Source organism: Sapajus apella, unplaced genomic scaffold (assembly GCF_009761245.1).
Source record: "Sapajus apella isolate SASKATOON/1434 unplaced genomic scaffold, GSC_monkey_1.0 scaffold85, whole genome shotgun sequence".
Taxonomy (NCBI): Eukaryota; Metazoa; Chordata; class Mammalia; order Primates; family Cebidae; genus Sapajus; species Sapajus apella.
In genome coordinates, this window is record NW_022437025.1 from 4,569,312 (window position 1) to 4,596,003 (window position 26,692).

At 56.3% G+C, this 26,692-nt stretch overlaps 1 protein-coding gene across 36 annotated transcripts in view; it reads left to right on the top strand.

The window, feature by feature from the left end:
- ABLIM2 (actin binding LIM protein family member 2) overlaps positions 1 to 26,692 on the top strand; it is a 183,463-nt gene that overhangs the window by 23,153 nt on the left and 133,618 nt on the right. For 6 of the 36 annotated variants that reach the window (XM_032254078.1, XM_032254080.1, XM_032254079.1 and 3 more), the window contains exon 1: positions 4,882 to 5,009. The exons of 9 other annotated variants lie outside the window; for them this stretch is intronic. In XM_032254078.1, coding sequence (XP_032109969.1) covers positions 4,985 to 5,009 — 25 coding nt within the window. In that variant the 5' untranslated portion in view covers positions 4,882 to 4,984. Of the gene's footprint in view, positions 1 to 4,864; positions 5,010 to 26,692 lie in introns of those variants that run through there. 21 more of the 36 variants (XM_032254067.1, XM_032254068.1, XM_032254071.1 and 18 more) reach the window with 13 other exon arrangements.

Below are 26,692 nucleotides of genomic sequence, written 5' to 3' on the forward strand. Positions count from 1 at the left end.
TGCTCAGGGATGGAGGCTGATGTGCCGGGGATGGAGGCTGATGTTCCGGGGATGGAGGCTGCTGTGCCTGGGGTGGAGGCTGATGTGCCGGGGATGGAGGCTGATGTTCCAGGGATGGAGGCTGCTGTGCTCAGGGATGGAGGCTGCTGTGCCTGGGGTGGAGGCTGCTGTTCCAGGGATGGAGGCTGATGTGCCGGGGATGGAGGCTGATGTTCCAGGGATGGAGGCTGCTGAACCGGGGATGGAGGCTGCTGTGCTCAGAGATGGAGCCTGATGTGCCGGGGATGGAGGCTGATGTTCCAGGGATGGAGGCTGCTGTGCTCAGGGATGGAGGCTGCTGTGCTCAGAGATGGAGGCTGCTGTTCAGGGGATGGAGGCTGCTGTGCTCAGAGATGGAGGCTGCTGTGCTCAGGGATGGAGGCTGCTGTGCCAGAGATGGAGGCTGCTGTTCAGGGGATGGAGGCTGCTGAACCGGGGATGGAGGCTGCTGTTCCAGGGATGGAGGCTGATGTGCCAGAGATGGAGGCTGATGTGCTCAGGGATGGAGGCTGCTGTGCCGGGGATGGAGGCTGCTGAGCCGGGGATGGAGGCTGCTGTGCTCAGAGATAGAGGCTGATGTGCCGGGGATGGAGGCTGATGTTCCAGGGATGGAGGCTGCTGTGCTCAGGGATGGAGGCTGCTGTGCTCAGAGATGGAGGCTGCTGTTCGGGGGATGGAGGCTGCTGTGCTCAGAGATGGAGGCTGCTGTGCTCAGGGATGGAGGCTGCCGTGCCAGAGATGGAGGCTGCTGTTCAGGGGATGGAGGCTGCTGAACCGGGGATGGAGGCTGCTGTTCCAGGGATGGAGGCTGCTGTGCTCGGGGATGGAGGCTGCTGTGCTCAGGGATGGAGGCTGCTGTGCTCAGGGATGGAGGCTGCTGAGCCGGGGATGGAGGCTGCTGTGCTCAGGGATGGAGGCTGCTGAGCTGGGGATGGAGGCTGCTGTGCTCAGGGATGGCGGCTGCTGTGCCGGGGATGGAGGCTGCTGTGCTCAGGGATGGAGGCTGCTGAGCCAGGGCCGGCAGAGGATGGCCGAGAGCATGTGGGAGAGTCAAAAAGGAGTCGGGGGTGCTCCCAGGCCCTTGTCAGTCCCACCTGCCCTCTGCATGGATAAACAGCTCATCCCCCTCTTTTCCTAAAGTCATTAAGGTTCTTTCCCTGGTCCCCACCCTGGTAGGGTGCAGCTGCAGAGGTCAGCATAGAATTTTCTGCCTGGCATGTGGCGACCCAGTCCCTGGCAGGAAATCAGTGTAGTGGGTCGCAGCAGCCTGTGTTACGTAAGAATGCAAATTGAGTAGAAAATAGTAGAGGACATCACAAGGAATAAGGGTGTTTTCTGTGCATTTTCTGTTCACTATTTACAGATAGTATCAGTTAAGTTGCTGCTGCATGTGGTCGGCTGAGAAACGGCGCCCCACCCTAGCATGTGAGGTCCTGATCCTTGTGACCTGGGAATATTGCCTTGTGTGGAAAAAGGGTATTTGCAGATGGGATTACACCAGGATACTGGGATGGGGAGATGATCCCGGATGGTCTCAGTGGGCCCTGAATGCCATCACAGTTATTCTAAGAGAGAGACAGAGGGGGGTGACCACAGAGGCAGAGACTGGAATGATGCTGCCATGACCAGGAAATGCGGCCGCCCAGGACAGCCTCTGCGAGAGCCTTCGGGGAGCTCGGCGTGGGGGCCACCTTGATGCCCACAAGTCAGGAAATGCGGCTGCCCAGGACAGCCTCTGCGAGAGCCTTCAGGGAGCTCAGCGTGGGGACCACCTTGATGCCCACAAGTCAAGAAATGCGGGCCACCCCAGGAGCGTGGCAAGGCAAGGATAGCCTCCCCTGGAGCCTTTGGAGGAGCTTGGCCTGGGTGCCACCTTGACTGCAGCCCAGTGTTACTGATTTTGTATTCCGGTCCTTGCTGCACTGCCCTCTGCCCAGACTGTCTCTCTTCCTTGGGCCTGGCTAATTCCTCCTCCCTCTCATAGCTAGGCTCTGATGCCCCCTCCTCCAGGAAGCCCCCCTGCTCCCTCCAGGCCAGGTCAGGGTCCCTCTGTGCTCCCATGGGTGCCACCAAGCATACCCTGGGCTCGGGCTAGACTGCCTCCTTTCAAGTCCCAGTAAGGCAGGGCCAAGCATGGCGCCACCTCACAGGGTCTCAGGGAAGCTCAGATGATTTGATACAGTAAAAATCTGTGGAAACGCCCGATCGGTACCTGGCACCGGCGTCTGCTCTCCCTACTGCAGCCACTGCAGCTGCTGGACTGGAGCCAGGAGGACCCTGAGGGGCCAGGCAGGACTCTGAAGGTGAACCTCCGCACATGCCCTTCTCCCGAATGTTACAGAAAATGCCCTTAAGACGCTGGACTCAGCTCAGTGTGATGTTTCCCAGCATGGGCCATCCCGGAACCGGAGACAGACGCAGCTGGGCCTCGGGCATCCAGTACCACCCTGGCCACCCTGTGTCTCCATCCCCGGCCCTGTGAGCCCCCAGCACCTGCTGGCTGAGCTCCTTCGAGACTTGAGTATTCCCCCTCCAGGCTGAGACCACCAGGGCCTCTCTTGGGGGCTGCCTTCTGAGTAAACTGGATGCTTAGGGGTGGACAGTGGGCTGGAGGCGAGGGGGATCTGAGGCTCCATCTCCGTGGGAACCCTGGAGTTCCCACAAAGTGGGAACTGAGTGCTGGGTGCTGGGAGCCCGCAGGGCACCAGCCGTGCTGATTCACAGAAGCCCTGTTCCAGCTGCCTCCCCGGCCCATGTCCTGGGCTGGTGTGGTTGGCTTCCCAGCGTCTCCGAGCATGGAAGAGGTCTCCTTTCTGGATTAGGTACAGGACTTTCCAGGCTGTCCCCGTGTTCCCATCTGTACAATGCTGGCGGTGTTGGCGGGGGCGGTGACCAGTGATCATCAGGGTCTCTTCCAGCCCTGACACTTCCTGACACCAGCCTTCAGGACCCCAGAGCCACAGAGAGAAAGCCTACCTGTCACCACTCCCACCCCGCTGGCTGCTGCTGAAAAGCGTGTCCAAAGGGGACTCATGCGCACACACTTGTCTTGTGAGCACAGGCGTGATGGTAGCACAGTGCAGTCAGCATTGGGGTGAGGTGTCAAGGTTTCAAGTTCTGTGCCCTCGATTTCTCCCTCAATCTCAGAAACGCCGTCTTTAAACACCTGTCTTACAGAGTGTCTTGGTCAAATTGCATGAACCAATATGGTAGCTACTGGCCACATGTGATTATTTAAATTATAATCAGTTAAAATCAAATAAAATCTAAAACTCTGTTGTGCCTGGTGCTGGCCATGTTTCGGGTGTGCAGGGGCCTCGCGAGCTGGGGCTGCAGTGCTGGGCGTGCAGGTGCGACGCCTTCCCTGACGGGGTGCGGGGCTCTGATTCGCTTGTGCAGGGATTTCAGTGAATGACAGGTGGAGGGGGGCGTATGAATTTCTGCTTTTTATTCTGTTTCCCTTAAAGATAGCATTGAGAGGGTTTCTTCTGATGTCAAATTAAATATGTCAAAAGCTTGGGGAAATGTCAAAAGGAAACGTTTCCTGGCCCTAGTGCCTAGACACACCCACCGCGTGTGGTCCTCCGGGGCCTCCGCCCCAGCCTCAGGTCCCTGAATGGGCACAGCCTGCGGGAGGGCAGGCAGCCCAGTCGGGGAAAGACATAGACTGGGGCAGCCAGGTGGGATGTGTGGTCTGGGCGCAGCTCGACAAAGCCCCATGGATTGCTGGCTTCTCAACAATAGACATTTAATTTTCTCAGTTCTGGAGGCTGGGAGTCCAAGATCAGGGTGCCAGCCCGGTCGGGCTCTGGCAGGGCCTTCTTCTGGGCTGCAGACAGCCACCTTCTCCTCGCACCCTCAAGTGGCAGAAAGAGCAAAGCAGCCTCTGGCCTCTTCTTACAAGGGCACTAATTCCTCTGTGATGGCTCCACCTAATTCCTCCCAAAGGTCCCGCCTCCAAATCCCATCACACTGGGGTTACGGTATCAGCATATGAGTCTGGGGAGGGGACACCGCATTCAGTCCAGGCCAGTGGACTTGGGCTAGACAATGACTTCATCTCTTTCCCGCCTTAGAGCCAGGGCAAGGAGACCAACTGTGCAAGGTCACGAGGTTTAGTGCATTCACGTTTTACAGCCTGGGAGCCAGCATCCTGTAGATAGAGACACGTCTTCTTGTGGTCACGCCCACCTGGAAGCTCAGAATGTGACCTTGTTTGGGTGTTTCCATATGTAATTATGGTAAAGATGGCGATGAGGTCATTATGGGCGAGGGAAGACCCTAAATGCAGAGACTGGTGTTCTCATAAGAGACAGAAAAGGGCACGCAGAGACACACAGGGAAGATGGCCCATGAAGGCAGAGGCAAAGATGGGGCCCCTGTGGCCACATGCCAAGGGGCGCCTGGAGCCACCAGCATTGGGAAGAGGCAGGCTGAGGCTCCCCACACCCCTGTGGAGGGCAGGGCCCTGCTGGCACCTTCATGCCACAGTTCTGGCCCCCAGAACTGCAAGAGAATCGGTATCCGTGTTTTGAAGCTCCCAGTTTGGGGGGCCCTGGTGCTGGCTATGACTCCAGCACACGAGGCTGTGGGGATTGTGAGCTCATTCGTGCTGCCCCTGACCCATGGGGAAGGGTCAGCAGATACTCCCCACCCCCCACCCCTCCCCCACCTTAAGTGCCTTTTTAGAGTCCCTTTCCCGGACGCCTGGGAGACAGGTGTGTCTCTGGCACACAGTGTGGCAGGAGTCTATTTCGGTATGCCAGGAAGGGCTTGGCTCTGCCCCTTCCTGGGGAGAGGGTGGCGGCTGCCACGTGACCCTGTGGGAGCCGTGTGGACTGCAGAGGCTCCCGCCCCACTGTGGCCTGAGCCTCTGTGGGTGCTGGGCCCAGCCACGCAGAGGGAGAGCCGTGACCCGCTGGCCTTTCACAAGCAGCCACACTCCATGGGGGTACCCGGGGGAGACACAGGTAAAGCCCCAAACTGCGCTTTTGCCCAGACCTTCTGACTGGGAGCCGTGAGCTCCACGAATCAGCTTCAGGGGTCTGGTGGGAAGGGAGGGGGTCCGGTCGAGCTGTGCCCCGTGTGAAGGTCATGAGCACCAGCACCATGAGTGCCAATGGGTGCAGGCTTTGGGGATGCCCTCTATGGACAGCACTGTGGGGTGAGGAGGGTGACCCCATTATACAGGTGAATCAGCTGAGGCTGGGGACGGGAGGGATCTGGTCCAATCTCACACAGTGCTGGCCTTGGAGCTCCAGCACCTGCTGACCACAGCGTCTGGGCCTCCCTCCCTCCCTCCCTCCTTTCCTCCCTCCTTCCCTTTTCTTTTTCCTTTAAGGTGGTGGCCCTCACCTACAGGCAGCCATGCTCCTGTGCCCTCTGGGGGACACGTGGCAATGTCTGCAGGCTTTTTTTTTTTTTTTTGGAGACAGGTCTTACTCTGTCACCCAGGCTGGTGTGCAGTGTCATGAACACGACTCATGGCAGCCTCAACCTCCAGGGTGCAAGTGATCCTCATACCTCAGCCTCCCAAGTAGCTGGAACTAAGGTACGAGCCACCATGCCTGGCTAATTTTAAATTTTTTTTAGTGGAGACTGGGTCTCACTTTTTTGCCCAGGTGAGCCTTAAACTCCTGAGTGTAAGCAATTCTCCCATCTCAGCCTCTCAAAGTGCTGGGATTACAGGTGTGAGCCACTGTGCCCAGCCATCTGGAGACATTTTTGATGGTCACAGCTCGGGAGGGTGCGCCTCTGGCATGTGGTGAGAAGTGGTCAGGCCACCGGCAAGCATCCTGTGGTGCGCAGGACACCCCATGGTAGGGCCTGCCCAGCCCAGTGTCCTGCTCTGGGAACAACGTGAATGCTGCCGCTGTCCTGATGTTACACAAAAGACAGGCCCATCAAACTCCTTACATACGAGCCGCCAGCACGTCCGACAGCTGCAATGCTGTGTGTTGACCAGGTGGCCTGTGGGGTGAAGGTGATGGCAAAACATGGGGGCCTAGAGAGAGGAGAAAGGGGGTCAGGGGAGTAAGATGAGGGAGAGGGAAGGGAGGGGAGGCAGGACAGTGGGGAGGGCGCCCAGACCCCTGGAAACAGCACGGTAGGTACACAGGGAGGGGGCCTCAGCAGGGAGGAGGGCTTGGTGGAGAGGGGGCCTCAGAGGGCCTGACACACTGCTGGGGCCTCCAGCGGGTCCCTCCTTCCCCTGAAATGTTTCCTACTCTGTGTGTGCATGAGGCCTGGTGCCCAGCAGGATCTCATCTCTGGGCAGCCAGACCAGAGCCCTCCCTCCCTGGTGCCCTCCTTCTGGCCTGTGGGGTCGGCCCTGCACCAGGGAACCGGGACCCTTGTCCATAGCTCCCGCATCGGCGCCTCACACTCTGAAACACCGTGGAATGTTACTGAACTGAGCAGCTCTGCATGGGGCAGCGGCAGCGGGCCTGGAGTCCAACCCATGATGTTTTAAGGCCTGATTCTACCTGACCTCACTGTGAGACCTTGAAGAAGACACTTGCCTGCCCATGAGGCCCCCAGGAAAAGGAGATTGACTGTGGCTCCTCCACCCAAGGTGTGTGAACCAAAACAGGAGATACTCAGATGTGTTCCCAAGAGTAGCAAGCGGCAGATCTCCCAAGGCTGCCCACACACAGCTGAGTGGGAGTTCTCCCCCCACCAACAAGGACACGCCGGCGGGGCCGGACTGCTGGAGCGTTCTGAGCTGTGGATTCCCAGAGTGGACAGCAGGTGACAATGTCCGTGTCCCCAGTGGAATTTCCACGGCAGAGGCTGGGTGGGCCTCCCCAGCCCAGCTGAGTCTGAGATGCTTTCTCATGCCCACGCTTCCACCAGCTGTGGACGACCATGCTGGACGACCGTCTCGCTGATGACAGAGCCAACCACGGCCATCCCAGGAGCAGCCCTGGCACTGAGGCCCCAGGCAAGGCTGTGGCAATCAGCGCTGCAGATCGCGATTCACATGTGAAGGGTATCCACAGCTAAATATAGATTCTGTTTTACACAAACAGAATCACATCTACCTGACTGCTATATTTAATTGTGGATTAAATTGAATAAAAACATAAATTTATTTTATGTAAAATTATATACATGAATAAAAACATAAATTTATTCATGTAAAATTACAGTAAAACAAACAAAAAACCCCCAATCACTCTCAGAAGAGCACACGGGAGCACATCTTCGTGACAGTGGATCAGGCGACAGTTTCTTGGAAAGAACGCCAAAGCAGCCACCATCATAACAAGACAGGGATGACTGGATTTCATCAACATTAAAAACCTTTGTGATGCGAAAGACATCATGAAGAAAGTGAAAACACAACTCACAAAATAGAAAACCTTGTGAATTAGAAAGCCCGCACGGGATTGTATCTTGACTATGTGAATAACTCATCTCTCAATCCTGTCAAGACAACCAAGCTAAAAAATGGCAAAGCATCTGCATCCACATTTTTACACAGAATATGCCAAAGGGAGAATCTGCACATGAAACAGGGCCAGCATCATTCGCCCGCAGGGAACAGCAAATCAAAATCCCTGCGAGACACGGACTGCAGATCTGCCAGAATGGCAGGGTCAAAATCACAGGCACGGCCAGAGCTGGAGGTGGGGATGCACAGACATCGGAACCCGTGTGGAAAACACTCTGACGGTTCCTGGAAGTGTGGCACACAGAGTGACCACAGGACCCAGCAACTCCACTCCCGAGGATCTACCCAAAAGAAACGCAAACCTATGTCCACGTGGATACTTACGCTCGAATGTTCACAGCGGCGTTATTCATAAAAACCAGAAAGTAGAAACAACCACAGAGTTCGACTGACTAGTGGATGCCCCAAATGGGGTCTGTCCCTACAATGGAGTATGTCTCGGCCATCAAAAGGAATGAGGCACTGATGCCCGCCACACCGCGGATGCTCCCTGAAAACGCAACACCGAGTGGAAGAGGCCAGTCGCAAAGGACCACGCAGTGTGGGCTTCCGTGCGTATGAAATGCGACAGACACAGAGCTGTGGAGGGAAAGTGGGGGTGACGGTAAAGGAGGCAGCATTTGTTTCTGGGGAGATGGAAATTTTCTGAAATGGATTATGGTGATCAGCATGCAACACACAACTCTATGAAGTACCAAAAGCCATTGAGTGTGCATTCCAGACAGGCAAACTGCACGGCTCTGGGAGTGATATCTCAGTGAAGTCATGACTTTCAGATCTGTGCACCGAGCACTTGGTTCTGTGGAGGCGCTGAGAATACTGTTTCTGAAAGCACATCGAGGCTCTGCCTTATGAAAAGAGATGAATTATTCTGGGATGTGATGTCCTATCCTACGTCCCAGGCATGTGAGAGCAGGTGGTTTAGTTTGTGGTCTACAGAAAGCGTGATGGAGCAGCCGCTGAGATGTTCAGAGCAGTCATTTCAGAGTGAAAGGGAATCAGGAGATTTTTCATTTTCCTTCAACATTGATGTACTGTTTGGGTTTCTAACCATGAGTAGCATTCCTTAGGTCATCAAAATGAAGTCATTTTTTGTCGTTGAACCCAAAGGAACCGTGTCTCCGGAGGTTAGCAATGGTCCTGGGCAAGTCTCCCACCCCAGGCCGCCTCCTGCCACACCTCTTGGCCTGTCCAGGGGGAGCCGGTACCTTGTCACTGCAGTGAGGCTGTGTGACCGGGGCCAGCGTACCCCTGCCTGCCCGTGTGTAGACCTGTAGACTGGTGTGTGAGCCGGACCCCGTCGGTACAAGGCTGATCCCCCCAGAGACCAGCTTTAGGGTAGGGGCTGGCTGCCTCTGTTGGGCACGTGGTTAGCGAATGCTACAGAGCCGCTGTACCCAGGTTCCCCTGCCCGGCGTGGCCTTCCCTGGGCTCCAGGCCAGATATCCCGACAGCCAATTTTAATTAGACACACCGGAAATGCTTCCCTTACTCCAGCCTCCCTTGAATCAGCGGACCAGGAGAACATGAGAAGGCCCAGGAATTTGAGGGGGAGATGGGAGAGGCAGACAGGCAGAAAACCAGTTCCCTCACATAGAAGCCCAGTCTCCAGGCCCCACCCTGCCAGTTGAAGGCTGTGTGATTTGGCCAGGTTACTGAGCATCTCTGAGCCGGGGTTTCTTCGTCTGCCACCTGAGGATGACAGTGCCTCTCATGCCAGCTTGTGATGGGGCTGGTGCCATTGTGCCTATACCATGCCCACACAGAGGTAGAGGACATTTGAAAACAGGGGTGTTGTCACAGGCACCCTGCACCAGCCCACACTGACCTGGGTTTGATCACAGGCTTTGGTGCCCACTGCCAGCTTGGCCCTGGTGGTGGCTGGGCCCTGGACCATAACCCAAGTGCCTTGTGTCTCAGCAAAAGGGGAATGATGGTGGGTAAATTCCACATATCTTTCCTTCCAGGGAAGATTGTAATGAAGTGAAGTGCCCGTGGACACCCAGAGGTGTGCCCACAGGCCTGTGCCAGGGGCCCAGCAATTGCAGGTCACGTGGGTGGAGCTGTCGCCCTGCACACTCTCCAGTGCCTTCTCTCGTGAAGATGTGGGTGTGAACTCCGAATGGAGGGCGTTCTGGCCATGTGGGCCACCCACCTGGGCTCATCCCCAAATCTAGGCAGCACCCATCTCCCAGCCTGTGCACCCACATGGTTGAGGCTTCAGGGACAAGAATTTTCAGATCTAAACTCAGACCTCTTCCAAAACACACCAATCCCTACAGAGGCCTTTCATGTTCACGTTTTGTGGAGAAAATTCGACACTTTAGGGTCTAGCCTCCTCCTGCTGTGGACTCACTGTGCGTGCCCAGGGACAGAGGGGTGATGGCTTGGAGCCCTGTGTGGGTAGGCTGGAGGGATCTGACATTGAATTTTGGGGTAGAGCCAGCATTTTGCTGCTGGTTTTGCAGGCACGGGCACACATAGCCACTTTATGATTTGGGGGATGAAGGCCTCTGTGCACCATGTAAGAGTCTGGATGTAAAGGGTGGGGGTGCCAAGCCAGGGGTGGGGGAGGATCAGGCAGGGATTAGAGATGCCAAGTAAGGGCTGCCAGCTGCCAGGGAAGATTGCTCTGAGGACCACAGTTAGGATTAAGGAGTCCCAGACCCGGGCACAGAAGTCTTCCTGGGACACGGTGCTGGGCCTCAAGGGCATTAGCAGCACATGGGGGCTTTTCCATGTCAGGAAGAACAGTGGCAGGTGGGAAGGAAGGATGCAGAGCGGGAACACCGGGGGAGGCAGGCACAGCCTCCAGGAGGAGGTCCACGCTGATCAGGTCCGAGACGGATTTGCCGCGCCTGGGCTGGTTCGCCCCTCATCCCTTTCCCTCACCCATCTCCTTGTCCAGCGGTGGGGCGTGGTGAAAAGAGCCAGGGTCAGAGAGACCTGGACCCAGTGGCCTGGGGAGGTACGTTCCTGCTTGGAAGCTCTGTTTACCCCTCTGTAAATGGTCGAGAGAGGACAGGTCCCAGCTGTGTGGGATGGGAAGAGTAATCGGACTACAGTGGCAGGCACCATGTAGGGTCTGACAGTGGATGGCCCTAAGAAGTGAAGGTTCATGTCCCCCCAGCATTCACACTCTGAAGCCAAACCCCCCCCAGGGTGATGGTATTTGGAGCAGGGGGCTTGGGAGCTGATGGGGTTTAGATGAGGTCATAAGAGTGGTGTCCTTGTGATGGGACTCCTGCCCAGAGCGGTCTCTCTGCCACGTGAGGACACAATAAGAAGGCAGGCATCCGCAAGTCAGGAAGGAGCCCATGCCAGGGCCCGACCATGCTGGTGGCCTGATCTCAGACTCAGGCTCCAGAACTGGGAGATGAGTGTCAGTCTTCTTTTTTTTTTTTTGAAATGGAGTTTGCTCTTGTTGCCCAGGCTAGAGTGCAATGACACAACCTTGGCTCATTGCAACCTCCACCCACTGGGTTCAAGAGATTCTCCTGCCTTAGCCTCCTGAGTAGTGGGGATTACAGGCACCTGCCACCACACCCAGCTAATTCTTGTGTATTTTTAGTACAGACAGGGTTTCACCATCTTGGCCAGGCTGGTCTTGAACTCCTGACCTTGTGATCCACCTGCCTCAGCCTCCCAAAGTGCTGGGATTACAGGCGTGAGTCACTGCGCCCGGCCTAGTGTCAGTCTTTTAAGCCATCGTATCTGGCATTGTTCTGGCAGCCCGCACTGACCAGGACTGAGTGTGTCTCTGGGGAAATGGAGGATGGGAGCAGAGGGCAAGGTGGGGGACCTCTCCGACCCGCTGTGGCCATCCTTACTGGGCCATTGGATGCGCTGAAGATGCACGGGGGCAGCTAGACTCCCTGTTCAGGCTGATGTGGTATCTCCAGGTCAGGGCTGTGGCCATCTTCAAAAGCCTGGGGAGCTGAGGTATGACCAGTATCTGCTTGGGGGCATATTGGCAGGTCCCACCCAGCCCACTAGGTCCCTGCACTGGGGACATGTACCACAGCAGCTGCCTGGAGAGAGAGTGGGGTCCCTGGTGGGACTAGCTCAGCCCCTCAGTTCCTCCCAGAGAGGGAGTTGAGAGCTGGCTCGGAGTCTGGCAGGTCTTGGACCGACGCCCAGCTGTGCAGTTTTGCCATTTGCAGTTCTGTGATCTGGGCTGTGGGTAGAGGTGCCGAGTGCAGTCCCTGGCACTTGCCTGGGCACAGGAACTGAAAGATGACATGGGCTATTCATCATCATCCCCCCCACCACTGGGCAGTGCCCTGCGGTCACCCAGTACATTTCCTGTTTCTGATTAGATTTGAGAAATATTCAATGGGCATCTGCTGTATGCTGAAGGCCTGGAGGAGGTCGCTTGTTGGACCAATGTGGCCACTCTGGCTCCAGGCAGTGTGACACAGGGGGACGAGCCTTGGGCTGGGAGCCTGGAGACCCGCGCCTTGGTGTTGGCCTGGCCACAGACTTGCTGTGTGACCTGGGCTGGTCCGCCCTGTCCCCATCTGTGTGGGGGATGGGGGAGAGTCAGTGCAGATGGTCTGAGCCTTGACCTTCCGGATGCCTCCCTTGAGATCCTCAGATGCCCCTGGCTCCGGAAGGGCCTCGCTCTTCTGGCAATGGAATAATACCCTCCAGGGCCGTGGGTGCCAGGGATGTCTGAACCAGTGGCTGGAGGCCTCCAGAGTCCTGGAAGCACTGGGAGCTGGGCTGGCATCTGCCTGGAACCCACAGCCAGCCTGAGCCAGAGCAGCTGCCCAGTACCATCTTCCCCAGCTCTGCCCCTGGAAGGAAGCCCCCACCCCACACTCACACAGACTCCTGCCAGCCCCGTGTGGTCACCACCACGCCACCGTTCTCCGAATGCCCGGCCTCGGGTAGCCTCGGTGTCCCACTTTACAGATGGAAAATGGGCTCAGGGAAGTGACCAGGGAGTCAGCCAGTCCCCAGCTGAGCCCTGAGGCCAGCTCTGACTCTTCCCGCCTGCAGGGATGGCGTGTGGACAGGCCCCCACTTACCATTTGTTGATTTTATGATGTTGCAAAAACAATATGCATTCAGTAGAAGCCATACGTTGCATTTTGAGTTTTGATCTTTTTCTGGGCTAGCGAGCTGCGGCATGGTACCCTTACATGAGGCAGTCAACGCTGTATTATAAAACAGGCTTTGTGTGAGATGCACTGCCCAGCTCTCGGCGGATGCAGGTGTTCTGAGCATGCTCCGGTAGGCTGGGCTGAGCCGTAGTGTGTGCTGGCTTGGTGCCTTCAGTGAAATCTCAGCTTGGGGATGTTTTGAGCTTGCCCAGGTGCACCAGGTGCACCTGCACGGTGGGCTGAGAAGCGTTCCTGCTGGTTCCCCACGCTGCTGTGACCGGCAGAAGTCCAGATCAGGGTGCGGCCAGCGCTGGCTCCTTCTGAGGCTGCCAGGAAGGACCCGTCCAAGGGCCCCTCTCCTGGCGTCTAAGTCGCCACCTTCTCCCGCCCCGTCCCGCCATCATGTTCCCTCTGGGGGTGTCTCTGTGTCCACTTTTCCCCTTTTTCTGATGCCAGTCTGACTGGACAAGGGTCACCTTTCAAGGCTCCGTCTCCAAACACGGTGCCATGCTGAGGTCCTGGGGTTGGGACCTCAACATGGGCATCTGAGGTGCCTAGTTCTGCCCACACAGGTGGCTCGAGCTGCCTCCCGGCACCGCTCTTGCTTCCCGCCACGTCCTCCGGGAGGAAGGGGCAGCAGGGCCACTCGGCTGTTTTTCTTTTCCTGCCCTCCCGGAGGAGAGGGTTCTCTCAGGCCCCGAGGGCTGCCCGGGACCCCACCACCCTACGTCTGTGTCTGTTGCCCTGTGAACAGAGCTCATTTGTGGCCAAGAGTGACTTTGTCCTCATGGGCCCCTGCCTCAAAATAGGACAATCACAGGGCTTTCATGCCGGAAGAAGCTGTGGGACCCCCCACCTGCAGGCCTTCGGGCACACCCCAGATCTGAGCAGAGTGGTGAGGGGTCTGCTCTTCCCACTGGGCTGGGAACCCCTCCCTGACCCCTTGGCCTCAGTTGGGGCTAGTGGAGTTTCAGCCTCGTGGAATCCCAAACCTCATAAAGGGTCCAAGCAACCAAAGCCCTCTGGAGCCAGGCCCAAGAGGAAACGGTTCGATCATTTGTTTTTAAAAGACAGTGTCACTGTTATTTGCAGCACTGTGCAAAGTATCAAGGAAATGGAATCATTTTCTGATTTTAAGATTTTCTTATTGAGACAGAAGCCCAGGCCGAGCTCAGTGGCTCACACCTGTAACCCCAGCACTTTGGGAGGCCAAGGGGGGGTGGATCATGAGGTCAGGAGTTCAAGACCAGTCTGGCCAACGTGGCGAAACCCCATCTCTACTAAAAATACAAAACTTAGCCGGGTATGGTGGCACGCACCTGTAATTCCAGCTACTCAGGAGGCTGAGGCAGGAAAATCGCTTGAATCTGGGAGGCAGAGGTTACAGTGAGCTGAGATTGCACCATTGCACTTCAGCCTGGTGACAGAGTGAGACTCCATCTCCAAAAATAAAAAATTAAAGAAAGCCCAAGACCTGTGCCACAAGACTACACTTCCTCTTCAGCCTTCTTTGGGCTTCTAGATTCTTCCATACCCAGCACCTCCCACTCCCCTCACCACAGAAGTGAGATTGGGGCTCTCTTCAGCCCCATACCCCACACTGAGACATGTTTGAAAGCAGTGATAGTGCCGGGGCAAGAGTGTCCCCAGGACAGCATGAGGCTTGCTGGGTCGCTTGTTCCCCCAGCCCAGCACGGGCCTCTGGGGGAGGTCTGGCAAAGCCAGAGGCTCGTCCTGCCTCAGAGAGGTGCCCTGACCTGCTCAAGGTCACCCCATCAGTGGGACCAGGTGAACAACAGGCAGATCCCCTCACCTGGTGAGTTTTTGCATCTGTAAAATAAGGACAATTTTCTTAGAGTTATGGTGCCAAGAAGGGCGTTCAGGTCCAGTGCAGAGCTCAGCACAAGAGTGAATAATATCTGTGAACGTGCTGTCAGGACAGAGGGGGCATGTGACGTGGGCCTGGAAGGACAGATAGGGGAGATGGGCAGGGCACACAGTGCTCTGGGAGCAGGGATGGCAGGAGCCCAGCCTGGTGCCAGGACTGTCAAGGACAATTTTGGGAAAGAATGTGGGATCAGAGGGCAGTGAAGAAGTCAGGGAACCAGGTGGGTACCAGGCTTAGCGTGCTGGTTTGGGGGCTGGCTGTGTTCTGTGGGGAGCCATGGAAGGTTCTTGAGCAGGGGAGGCGCCTAAGCAGAGGGGTGCAGCTTGTGCTTGAGGCCACCTTCCCAGATCTTGCCACCTTGCCAACTTGGAGAGCTTGTCTTGAGGACTTCATCATCCTGCCTGTCCCCTCACAGTGAGCTCAATGGGACTAAGGTGACGCTCTCCCACTGGGTGGAAATGGAGAACTTCTCCAACACTTGAGACTTTAGAGGCCAACTCAGCTTAGACACTGGGCTGAAGGGAAAAGGGACCTGCCCAAAGTCTTTTAGAAAGACAGAAGCCTGCCTACAGCCCTGTAGGGTTGTAGGGCAAGCCTCACGGGGGCCAGCTCCTGCTGAAGCTGTCAGGGGCCTCTGGATGTGGGCGTGGAGTGCTCTTATATAACTGTCCTCTGGCATCTCCCCAGGTGATGGTCAGTGTGCAAGGATCCCTGAGCCCCGGGGGCTGTGTGTTGGGCTCATGCTGTGCGCTGGGCTCAGTGTCCAGCCTTGGCACTGGTTACAAGATGGCAGTTGCTCCCAGAATGGCTCAATGTTGAGGACACAGTCTTTGCTCCCAAGGAGTCCATGAATGGCTCGTAGAGATAAGAAACGACTATTCCACGTGATAAATGGAATACAGTTGGCTCTCCATATATCCATCGTTTCTTATTATTCTGTGGATTTGCCACATCACCAAGAGCTCAGTACAGCCTTCCTGTGCAGATGTCAGGGCGAGGCTTCAGAGGGGATGACTTTCCCAAGAGCATGTGGCCTGGAGCTAGCAGGGCTGGCCTGGACCATAGCACAGGCCTCTGAAAATCACCAGGGCTCCTTCCTGGGTGGTGTTTTGCTATGGTGTCCTGCAAGCCCAGAGAATGTAGGGCTTGATTCCCTCGAACTGTCCTGAGCTTTACAGTTGATCGCTGTGGCGGGGACAATGTCTTCCCACAGTAGCTGTTGGGCCAACAGGATGCTGCGTGGGGGGATAGCAGAGATGCCCACATGGGAATTGGCCAGGCAGGACACCCTGCTGGAAGTTGGAGTAAGCAGAGCTGGCTTCCGGAACCATGCCCAGTAGGTAATAAAGTCATCCCAGTGCAGTTAGGTCTTCTCAGACAAGCCTAGGAGAACAGTGATCATAGGGCATGGGAAGAGCAGTCTTTGGGGCCAGGGGAACACGGAGAGTGGGTGGAGCCCAGCCAAGGCTGAGAGGATGGAAGTTTGCAGCGGCAGCACTGCAGTGGGTGGAGTCTGCTAGGGGTGGAGCCTCTGGTGGGCGGACCCTTAGTGAGTGGAGCCTGTGGTAGGTAGAATTGGCAGTGTGTGGAGTCTTAGTGGAGCCTCTGGTAGGTGGAATCTGCAGTGGGTGGAGCCTGTGGTGAGTGGAGCCTGAGGCAGGTGGAGCCTGCTGTGGGTGGAGCCTGCTGTGGGTGGAGCCTGTGGTGGGTGGAGTCTGTAGGTGTGGCTTGCAGTCGACATGGGCAATGGGCTGCAAATCAGTCAGTCAGTCTCAGCTGTCTTTGACCAAAGATGCGTAGCTGGAGAGAGGCAGACTTGGGCTTCAATCCTGGCTCTGCCACTCCCCACTGTGTGGTTTCGGGCTGGTCACTTAACCTCTCTAAGCCCAGCTTCCAACTCTGCCAAATGGGCAAAAGAATACCTCCAAGAGTGGCTGTGAAGATTCCAGGCAAGGTCACACCAGGCTTTGAAGAGTGTTTCCTTTCTTGGATCAAAATGGCAAGTGCCTCCTCTTGGGACTTTGGCTGTGGAGAAAGTGACTTTACTGTCTTTAGAGAGGTCTGGAGCCAGCCCGTGGAGATGATGAGGAGACCAGGCGTCGCCACTGAGTCCCCTCTCCTGCTGTCTATGCCAGGGAGTCTTTGTATGAGCAGAGATAAAATGCATAGGGCTGATTTGTAAACTGTAAACTGCTATCCTCATCAAACCTAACTTTCTGCTTGGTGGACAAGTTTTAGAAACTAGATCAGGAACAATTTGGACCCTGGTATTTTTTTGGAGCTGTTTCTCCAGAGCAGGGAAGCTGCTGTGATCTATGTTATAGGCCACCAAACCTTCCAGAGAGTGAAGACCCCTTTCACAACTCACGTCCTCATGCTATATCCAATCATTATATTGCTTAAGAAATAGTAACAAAAGCAACTGGGGATTATCTAACACTTTCTAGCAGCCTCCACTTTTAAAAAATCCCTTGAGCATCTACCTACAACTGAAAACCGTAGTTCCTGAATGTGCAACATAGATGGACCCATTTTGTCTGCAGACAATCATGGTATGCAAATGCATTTACAGACCCCTTGCAAAATCTCCAAGGTCCCCAGGTGGCGGCCCGCTGATTTAGAGAATCCGTTCCTGGACATCTTTCATGAAAGCCCATGTGTGTGAAAGCAGAAGTGGGATCAGAGGGTAAGGAAGAGGTGGCCAGCCTTGGGTTTGGAGGGGGAGCTTCTCAGCAGGGTGGGACAGGGTTCTGCCCTTGGGGGGCGTGCACTGAGGGAGCTAGAAACGACGTGAGCAAAAGCTTTGCAAAGAGGTCTTCTGATGTCTAGAGCCATCACTGGGGTGGCATTCTGGTTTTCCATGGCTGCCTCAGTGGCGTAAGACAAACATCCTGTTACATTAATAGGCTGGGAGGGCCTGCCATTGAGAAAGGTCGCAGTGGGCATGCCCCATCTCCTCTCCACAATGTCTGTGGGCAGACTCAAAGGCTAAGAGTGACTCACGAGCTGGGAGCCAGAATCCTCTGCAAGCATCTTTGCTGACACGTCTTGCAGTCAACGCTGGCCATCTGTGGGGACTTCCACGGCCTTTCTGCCAGAACAGAGACATATGGGCTCCATGTGTGGTCACAGCATGGAGTGACTTGGGCTTCCTCCTAGTATGGCTGCCGGGTTCCCAGAAAGAGCATCCTAAGAAATCAAGGCAGGAGCCAGGAGTATTTGATGACCCAGATTGGAAGCTGCCTGATGTCAATTCTGTCATATCCTTTTGGTCGAGGCCGGCGCAGAGATCCACCCAGGTTCAAGGTGAGGGGCCTTAGCCCCTATCATGTAACAGAAGAAGGGTCGACATGATGTTGTAGAAGAGCGTGTGAGAACAGTTGTGGTGACTGCCACCTTTGAAGATGCAGCGTGCCACAACGCTTTGCTCAGACAGCCTGTGGAGAGCTCAGAGGGATAAGCTCAGAGGCTTCCAGAAGAACACCATGGGAGGTGCTGAGACGGCTGGATGCTGCTGTTGCATGCCCTGGGGAAGGTGGTTGTGGGTCAGTGTGAGGCACATGCGTTCATCCTGGTCCCCAAGCATGTCCTAGGGTTCAGGCACTGGCAGAGGGCTGGACCTCCAGGTGAGCCCAGCAGGTGTGGAGCCCACTGGCCCTACAGAGGAGACAGATGTCAAAGGATGCATTCTGGGCAGCGGGCGAGCGCAAGAGGGGGACGGCTCATGGGCTCAAGTGATCCTCCCCATGAGCTGGTTCGCTGGACAGAAAGAGGAGTTTGGCTGCCGATGTCCGGGCCAGCCCTGAGCAGGGCACCGAGGGCCAGGGTGGCTGACACCCCAGGAGTGGCATAAGACACACATCCTGTTACACTGGTCTGGGGTGACAGCAAGGCTGAGAGAGGCATGTGGAGGTCAGGAGCCTGAGGCATTTTCCCATAATCAGTTTCATCTGCACACATCTGTGCGAAAGCCCTGCGTCCATTCTCAGGACCCAAAGGCAGAGCCGGGCTGGTTGCAGTCCTCAGGGAGCCGTGGTCTGGCCATGGGCAGGTCAAGGACTCAGACGGGAGAAGCCAGACTGCACTCCCAGGGAGCTGGAAGAGAGCCAGGCTGTCTCCTGGTATGAGGTATCTCCCGTCATCACTGAAATAGAGCTGGGGCAGCCCCAGGAGGAGTGTCCTGGGCCTGGGGTCCCCCCGGCGCTGGCACCATGAGCTTCCTCTGTGCTCTTGTGCCCAGGACTGTCCCATGACTTCTTGGGGACAGGGCAGTGCCTGCTCAGCACTCAGCCCCATGCCGGCCTAGTTCTTGGCAGGAAGAGGGTGCCCAGTGCACCTTTGCTTAATGGGAGATTGAACAGAGGGTCGCTGTGTCAGACCATGTGGGATCAGAGACCTTCAGAGCCCATCGGCTAAGCCTAGTCGGTGACGGTTGTGGCAAGAACAGGGCCGGTTCCAGAGAGCAGTGTCCTCAGTTCACGGTTATAATTAGCAGCCAGCCCTTAAGTAGGTTAGGAAGGAAGCGCCCGCCTGTGATCCGGCATGATTTTCTGAGAAGTAACCCTTGGGCAGGGCAGTGGGGAGGCCTGGACCAGCTCTGGAACCCAGGCACGACCTATAAAGCGAGAGCCTGAGGGAGGGGATACTGTAAGGCACAGGGGTGGGGTCTGTAAGTCCCCGAAAAGACAGCATGGCAGGATGCATGAGGATGCAGAGTGCATGTGTTTGTGCTCTTTAATTCCATATTTAGACAACTAGCCCAGGGAAAGCCCCGTGCCCCAGGGCAGAGCTGGCACAGGGTGTGTGTGACTCCATGGTGTGTGACAGCCATGTCTGTCTCCCAGCAAGGAATGGTGGAGCACACGTCAGCACATGGCTGGCATCAGCTCTGGGCTCCCCAGCACCCAGCCCTAGGGAGACAAACCCCTCAGGCCTGGCCCTGGCGCATGAGGGCTTCCAGGCCAGAGGGGCAGCCAGGCCAGTGGACAGCGGCCACCCATGTCTCAGGGCCATGCTGCAATGAAGGTGAGCCCAGCTTGCTCCTGTCCCAGAAGGTGCCTGCCCATCCTCTGAGCTGCCAGCTCAGGTCACCTCCTTCCAGAGGCTCTCCCTGACTGCACACAGGTTCATCTCCCCACTGTGCCAGCCCACAGCTCTGTGCTCCTCTTTGTATTTCTCTGCTCATTGCCGAGGTCAGAAGGAAAGGTGTGAAAGGGAAGCTGGAACTGTGTGTTCTGTGACCCGCTCTGGGTGAGCTGGGACCTCTGGGGCTCATGTGTGTGTGTAGGCTTAGAAAAATGACTATTATTAGAACATACTTAGGACATTGGGAAACCCCAAGCCAGCCATTTGCACAATACAAACAGCAGATGGGGAGCTTCTGAAATCATCTTGGCGGATGGAACAGGGATCGATGAGAACCCCTGCCATTGGTGGACCCCGAGTTTTCCCCTGTGTGAGTACTCAAGGGGGGGTCCCCTGCCCATTCTCTAGGTGGATTACCTCTGGAGCAAACAAGGAAAGCAAGAGAACGAAATGAACACGGCTGCTGGTCTTAGGCCAAGCCAGGAACACCTGCTCAGGGGTCCAGAGTTCACTGGGCCCTCCGAGGAGTGGGGAACTAAATATAGATCCGTGGGCAGAGAGCAGAAATAAACAGTCAAAAACTCCCTAGCCAGCGCGGTGGCTCACACCATCATCCCAGCACACTGGGAGGCTGACAGGGAAGGATCGCGTGAGCCCAGGAGTCTGAGACCAGCCTGAGCAGCATGGCGAGACCCTGTGTCTACAAAAAATTACAAAAATTAACAGGGCGTGGTGGCACACACCTGTGGTCCCAGCTACTCAGGAGGCTGAGGTGGGAGGATGGCTTGAGCCCAGCAGGTTGAGGCTGCAGTGAGCTGAGTTCGTGCCACTGCACTCCAGCCTGGGCAGCAGAGCGAGACCCTCCCTGTCTCAAGAGGAAAAAAAAAAAAAAAGCATCACAGAATGATGAAGACTCTGCTGTCTGGGTCGTGAGAGCTGGTTCGCTGGACAGAAAGACGAGTTTGCCCCCCACCCCGCGCCGTGCTCCCTTGGCCTGGCATGTCCCCCCTTTGGTGCCTGCCATGCTGGTGTGGCGCTGAATGGACACGCCTCCCTCGGCACCTGACAGTGCGTCTGTTCCTCTGTCTGTTGAACAAGTGAACACATGATTTGCAGCCTAACAGATGATGAAGGGGGTGGGAGGAAGAGCATCAGACACACTCGAGCTGGGCCCCAGTCTCTTACCCAGCCGTGTGACCATCTCCTAGTCTCGGCGTCCCCATCTGTGGCATGGGGATGCCCGACCATTCCTGTGGGGCATGGTATGGACCAAACGAGAGCGTGAAGGGCTGGGACGGTGGTTGTTTGACTCACTGTGGTGTCCCTGCGGCCTACACCACTCAGTGCACAGAACGGGTCCTCAAACATGTGCTGGCCGAATGTTTGAATGATGAACCAACGGAAAAGAACATCTCCCCTGTGGGAATGTTTGGAGTTGAGTGTGTTTGACCCAGGGTCGCACGGTTTGTCGTCCAGGGTGAAGCCACGTGACTTGCAGTGGCTTCCAACAGCCGAGAGCACCGTGGAGGGTCAGGGCAGACGCTCGCCCCCAATCTGGGCTGTGGACAGCAGGACGAGGCGGGGCCTGCAGCGTACCCCGCAGTGATTAGGGCCACATGGGAGGAAAGGGACAACACAGGGCGCCTGACACAAGTGGTGTCACCGTCGTCCTCTAGGTTTGATGACGAGTATCAAACGTGGCACTTGCAGGAGGGCTGGTGAATGTCTCTGAAGGTGGTGGGGAAGGTGCTGCCCGGTCCAGTCTGAACCACCCGGGTGAGGAGAAGCTCAGTGTTGCATGGCTCAGGAGGCCGGAATGGGGTCCTCCAGCTCACGGGAGAGGAGTGCGGGGTCCGAGTGACCACGCTCGCTTCCACCCGGCGTCCTGGAGGCTCCCCCGCCACGATGCGTGATGCCACTGTGCCGGCCTCCACGTCCCCCTGCAGGGTGGCATTCATGGATTCAGACACCAGCAAGGCCTGGGGTGGGTCTGGGTGGGTGCCATTCAGAGCCTCAGGCCTGGGCACAGCTGGGTGAGGCACTGGGGCACAGAGGTCAGTGCTGAGGAGCCCTCGCCGTCCAAAGGTCATCATCAGACCAGCATGGCCATCGAGCATCGCCAAGGATCTGAAAGGATTGGCCCCACCTGGCAGCCCCAGTCAGGCTGAGAATATACCGAAGCCTGTCTCGCCGCAGCGGTGGGGTCACCAGTTTCACATCTCACATGACCCCTGTGTCTTGAGAATGGCTGTCCCCATTTTATAGATGAGGAAAACGAGGCTCCAGGGGGTGGTGTGATCTGCCCAGGGTGGCATAGCCAGGATTTGAACAGGGCAGCCCCTGCCCTTCCCAGTACCCTACCTACCACCCACCAAGGGTTGGGAGGACAGTTGGCTGATGAAGCAAAAGTGTGGCCCTCAGGGAACTCTAGGCCAGGGCCATACACTAGGGCCAACAGACAAATAAAGTTTTATTGGAACACAGCTGTGTGCATTTGATTACATAGTGTCCATAGCTGCTTTTCAGATATAAGCGGAGTTGAATAGTTGCAGAGACCACATGGCCTGCAAAGCCTAAAGTATTTACTGTCTTGCTTTTTCCTGAGGATGTTTGTGGACTTCTGCTCTGGGCTGTGAAACCTTTAGCGGACCTCAGAGTGATCATTTTTCCCCTTTCCAATAGCCATCTGATCCCTGCACCCTGCGACCTGCGGCCTGTCTCAGCCCTGGAGAGAACTTAGCTGACAGCCGCTGTTCACAGCCACCTGTCAGGATTGCACACGGAGCTTTCTCTACTTCAGTGGACATTCTAAATATCCTAACATCAAGCCCTGATTTACAGATGTGAAAACTGAGGCTTTGCAGGGTCAAATCTACTCACCAAGGTCACACTGCTGCCCTTGGATGGTGGGTGCAAGCCAGAATCTGCTGGCTCCCGTACTGGCCCGCTGGTGGCAGAGCAGGAGTCCAGCCTGGAGGGGGAGGCAGGGGGATTTCCCGAGACAGCCGCGTCCCTTTGCTGTGAAGGTTATGTGCTAACGACACCAGCAATCATTCTTGTTATTCCCCCTGGGGTCCCCAAGGCTGGGGTTTCATTACCACGAGGGATTAAATGCTCTCAGCCCCTGTGTGATGGATTCTTAGCACTTGAGTTTGTGTTTTATGTTATTATCACAGTTAGAGACTTGTTATACCAAATTATTGGAGCCGATCTTGAAACTGCAGTGAAATGAACCTGCCACACTTATGGTTAGTTCCTTTTTAATTTTTTTTTTTTTTTTTTGAGATAGGGTTTCACTCTGTCACCCAGGCTGGAGTGATCTTGGCTCACTGCAACCTCTGCCTCTCAGGTTCAAGCGATGCTCCTGCCTCAGCCGGGATTAGCTGGGATTACAGGTGTGCACTGCCATACCCGGCTAATTTTTGTATTTTTAGTGGAGACGGGGTTTTGGCATGTTGGCCACGCTGGTCTTGAACTCCCAGCCTCAGCAGTCCACCTGCCTAGGTCTCCCAAAGTGTTGGGATTACAGGTGTGAGCCACTGAGCCCCGCCTAGAATTTTTAAATTTTTTAATTATTTTATTTCTCAGAGCAGCTCTGGGTTTCTAGAAGATACAGTGAGTTCCCGTGTGCCCCCCACCATCAATGTCCCTGTGATTAACATCTTGCACTGCTGACATGCGTTTGTTAGAACTGTACCAACGTGGATGTGTTAGTAAGTGAAGTCCACACTTTACATTAGGGTCACTCTTCATGTTGTAGGTTCTGTGGGTTTGGACAAATGCACAGTGCCGTGGATCCACCTGTCACCCAGAGCAGCGTCACTGCCCTAAGAATCCCCTGTGCTCCGTCGATCCCAGCCCTCGCCACCACTGATCCTTTCCCTGTCTCCTTAGTTCTGCCTTTTCCAGCATGTCACATCATTAGAATCCTGCAGGACGTAACCTTTTCAGGCCGGCGTCTTCCTGCTAGCCATATTCAACGAGGGCTCCTCCATACCTTCTCACAGTGTGATGGCACGCTTCTTTTGTTGCTGAATAATATTTCATCGTCTGGATACACCACAGTTCGTCTATCCATTCACCTGCCGAAGGACAACCTGAAACTTCTCTTTTCGGTATAAAGCACATGGCTTACTTTGGGCCAGGCTCTGGGGGACTGAGGAGAGCCTGGCCCCTGCTTTCGCAGGGTTTTGCCGTTGCCTCCCTGGCCTCCTTGCGTGCCCATCTTCAAAATTTGGCAGCTGCAGCCGGACAAGGAATGAACCCCCTTGGGAGGCAGGTGCACACCAATTTACCTACCTGTGGTCCCAGGGCCGGGCAGGGCCAGCTGGAGGGAAATGTGTAGGAGCGTCACCTGCCTGGAGGCAGCGGGGTCCTCACGGCACGGTATCTACCTCCCATGGTGAGAGAGCAGTGCCTCTGCCACGACCCTACGGCCCCAGGACACCCCAAAGGCGGCCCAGGTGGGTGAGGTTGGGGCCTCCAAGCAAGTCCACGCTCTTAGTAGCTCCCCCCAACCCCCCGCCACCCCTGACCAACTATATTTCCAATCTCCTGGAAATGGGTGATGTCAGGCCAGTGTTCTCGAAAATAACAATGGCAGTTGTGTATTGAGCACTTACTGTTTGCTGGGCTGGTTGCTATGGGAACCATAGCACCAGTTTGCCCATGGTCCTAGCATCCCAGGGGCCAGGTAACGCAGAAGAGGACAGATGCCTGGCTGGAGAAGCAGACAGACACACAGACGGAAGGCCAGAAGTTTCAGGGACTTACCTGGGGTCACAGCATGCAGAAGCTGAGGCTGCCTCAGAGTCCACCTGACCCCGCCGCCAGCACTGCTCCCGGGAATCTGAAGCTGATGCTTCTCTCAGGCTGGATTCGGGCCGGATTCCAGCAGCATGAACCCCGCCTTAGCGGATCACAAAGAGACTTGTGTGTGCTGTTCTCCGTGTTGCCAATAGAGGAGAACATAAGAGTCTTGAAGACTGCAGCCCCCACTTCTGTGAGCTCTGACTGAGCCTCGGATGTGGACCAGGTGTGTCACTCACACAGCAGCTTACAGGGGCCCCGGTGGCCTGAGCCACGCGTGGCCAAGAGAGGCACCATTTGAAGTTGAGTCCACAGTTCTAATCCTTGCTCTGCGCCAGGAGGCTTAGATACCTGCCCAGAAAACCTTCGCCTTCTGCCCCCTCCCCACTGTCTTTATTAAATGATCAATGAGGTGGTTTCTGCAATGACTGCAAGCAAAAGGCATGTGGGACAAACCTGCTGTGGATTCCACCAGAGTGAGAAAGGCCGCAGTGGCCTCCAGCGGCTGCGCCCAGGGGGACCCTTGCTGGGCTCTGCCCTGTCCAGGTTGTAAAATTAGAGGCAGGGCTAGGATGGCACCAAGTTACTTTTCATGCTGTTCATCTCCTTTCCTGTGCCTGCTTCCCTGGCTGACCCATCTCCCTCGTCCCCAGACAGCTGACATCCACCACCCTTGGTCTCTTCCCAGCCTGGGAAGAGCTGCTGCCCGGTGTGACCCAGGTTCCTCCTCCGTGCTGTCCCATCTCAGTTCCACCATGGGCAGGAGAGGATGGGTGGCCAGATCGCTGGCTTCCGGGATGGGGATTCTGGAAATGGGTGGGGCAGGGTGGAACTGGATGAGGAAATGGCCCCCTCTGTCTGAGATGCAATTGCTGGATTTTTACCAGGGGGGTGAGGAGAACTTCCAGGCCCCGAGCTCAATCAGTGCTGGCGTTGAGCAATTGTGTAAATAGATGTGAGTGTGTGCGTCTGTGTGTGAATAAGCTTAGTTCTCACATGAAGGGTGGCAGGTGCATTCTGGGCCTGTGTCCCACCCCTCAGCCCACCTGTGGTTTCCACTGCAGCCAGGTGGGCTGTGTGCCATCGCCTGCAGCCTGCCCAGCCCTGGCACCTGCAGCGTCCCTGGCTCTGTGCCTCAGAAACTCACTCAGCCCAGATGCCAGGCAGCCCAGAAGAGGGGCTGGGGGTTCCGCCCTTGGAGCAGCTCTTGCACTCGGGGGCCAGGCAGTGGAGGGAAAGGCGGTGGGGGGCCAGTTTCCCAGCCTCCCTTCCTTCTGAGGGATGGGCTGGGGTACGCTCCTCAGGGTTTCCTGGAGGGCCCCAAGCCGTGAGGCCCCCCACCCACTCTGGGAGTGGCTCAATAACACATCTGCCACACGCTTTCACCTTCCTGGCTCCTCACTCCAACCTGGCACCTGGGACCCCCGAAATAGACCACCGCACGGCCAGCCTTATCTTGAGACCGGCTTCAAGGGAACCTAGATCAAGACAGGAGGAGCTGGCATTACAGTGCTGTGGAAATAAAGGAAGGCGTGAGGACAAGTGGGTTCGACCTTCTCAGAGCCGCTATGGCAAGGGAGTCGGCCACAGGGGCAGGCAAACAGTGGGGAAGCCTCCACTTTCCCAGGGGAAAGGACGGCTCCCGGCGAGCCCCCATGGAGGCTGTCGGCCTGAGGGGACTACAGGCGGCCCCCGGAAGGGGGCATCTCATGTGACTGGTTAGGGGAGTGCTTGGCTTTCTCTGAATGAGCCTAACTGGAAAGCGGGGGCACAAATGAGGACAGCTGTGAGTTGTGGGTCAAGTCCTGGCCATGTGGGACCGAGTTGTTGTTTGGCCTCTGGGCTGTCGAGGGAGAGCAGTGGCCTCCCTGCGGGTCTGCCGCGCAGCTGGCTTCCCGGCTGGTGCCGACGCCGGGCTCGGCCCTGGGCCGGCAGCTATGGGTGTGGTCTGAGCACTGGCTTTCCTGCACCTAGCCGTTGTCTGGGTGTCCAGTCTCTGAATGAGATCGTTCAGGGTGAATTTGGCATGAGCAGAAGGCACGGGGCGCAGCGCTGGCCGCATGAAAGCCCGCCCTGGGTTGCTGCATTGGGGGGTGCTTGCTGTCGCTGGCTCTCACTCCCAGATGAGGATGCAGAGGGAAGCGGCTCGGTGCCTCGGCCCCTGTATCCCCGCCTGTCTGATGGGTCAGACAGGGAAGCTGCATTAGCTTCCCTGGCTTCTCTAACAAGTGACCGCAAAGGGAACACAACACAAGTTTATTAGCTTACAATTCCAGAGGTCGCAGGGCCACCAGGTCTTGCTGGGCT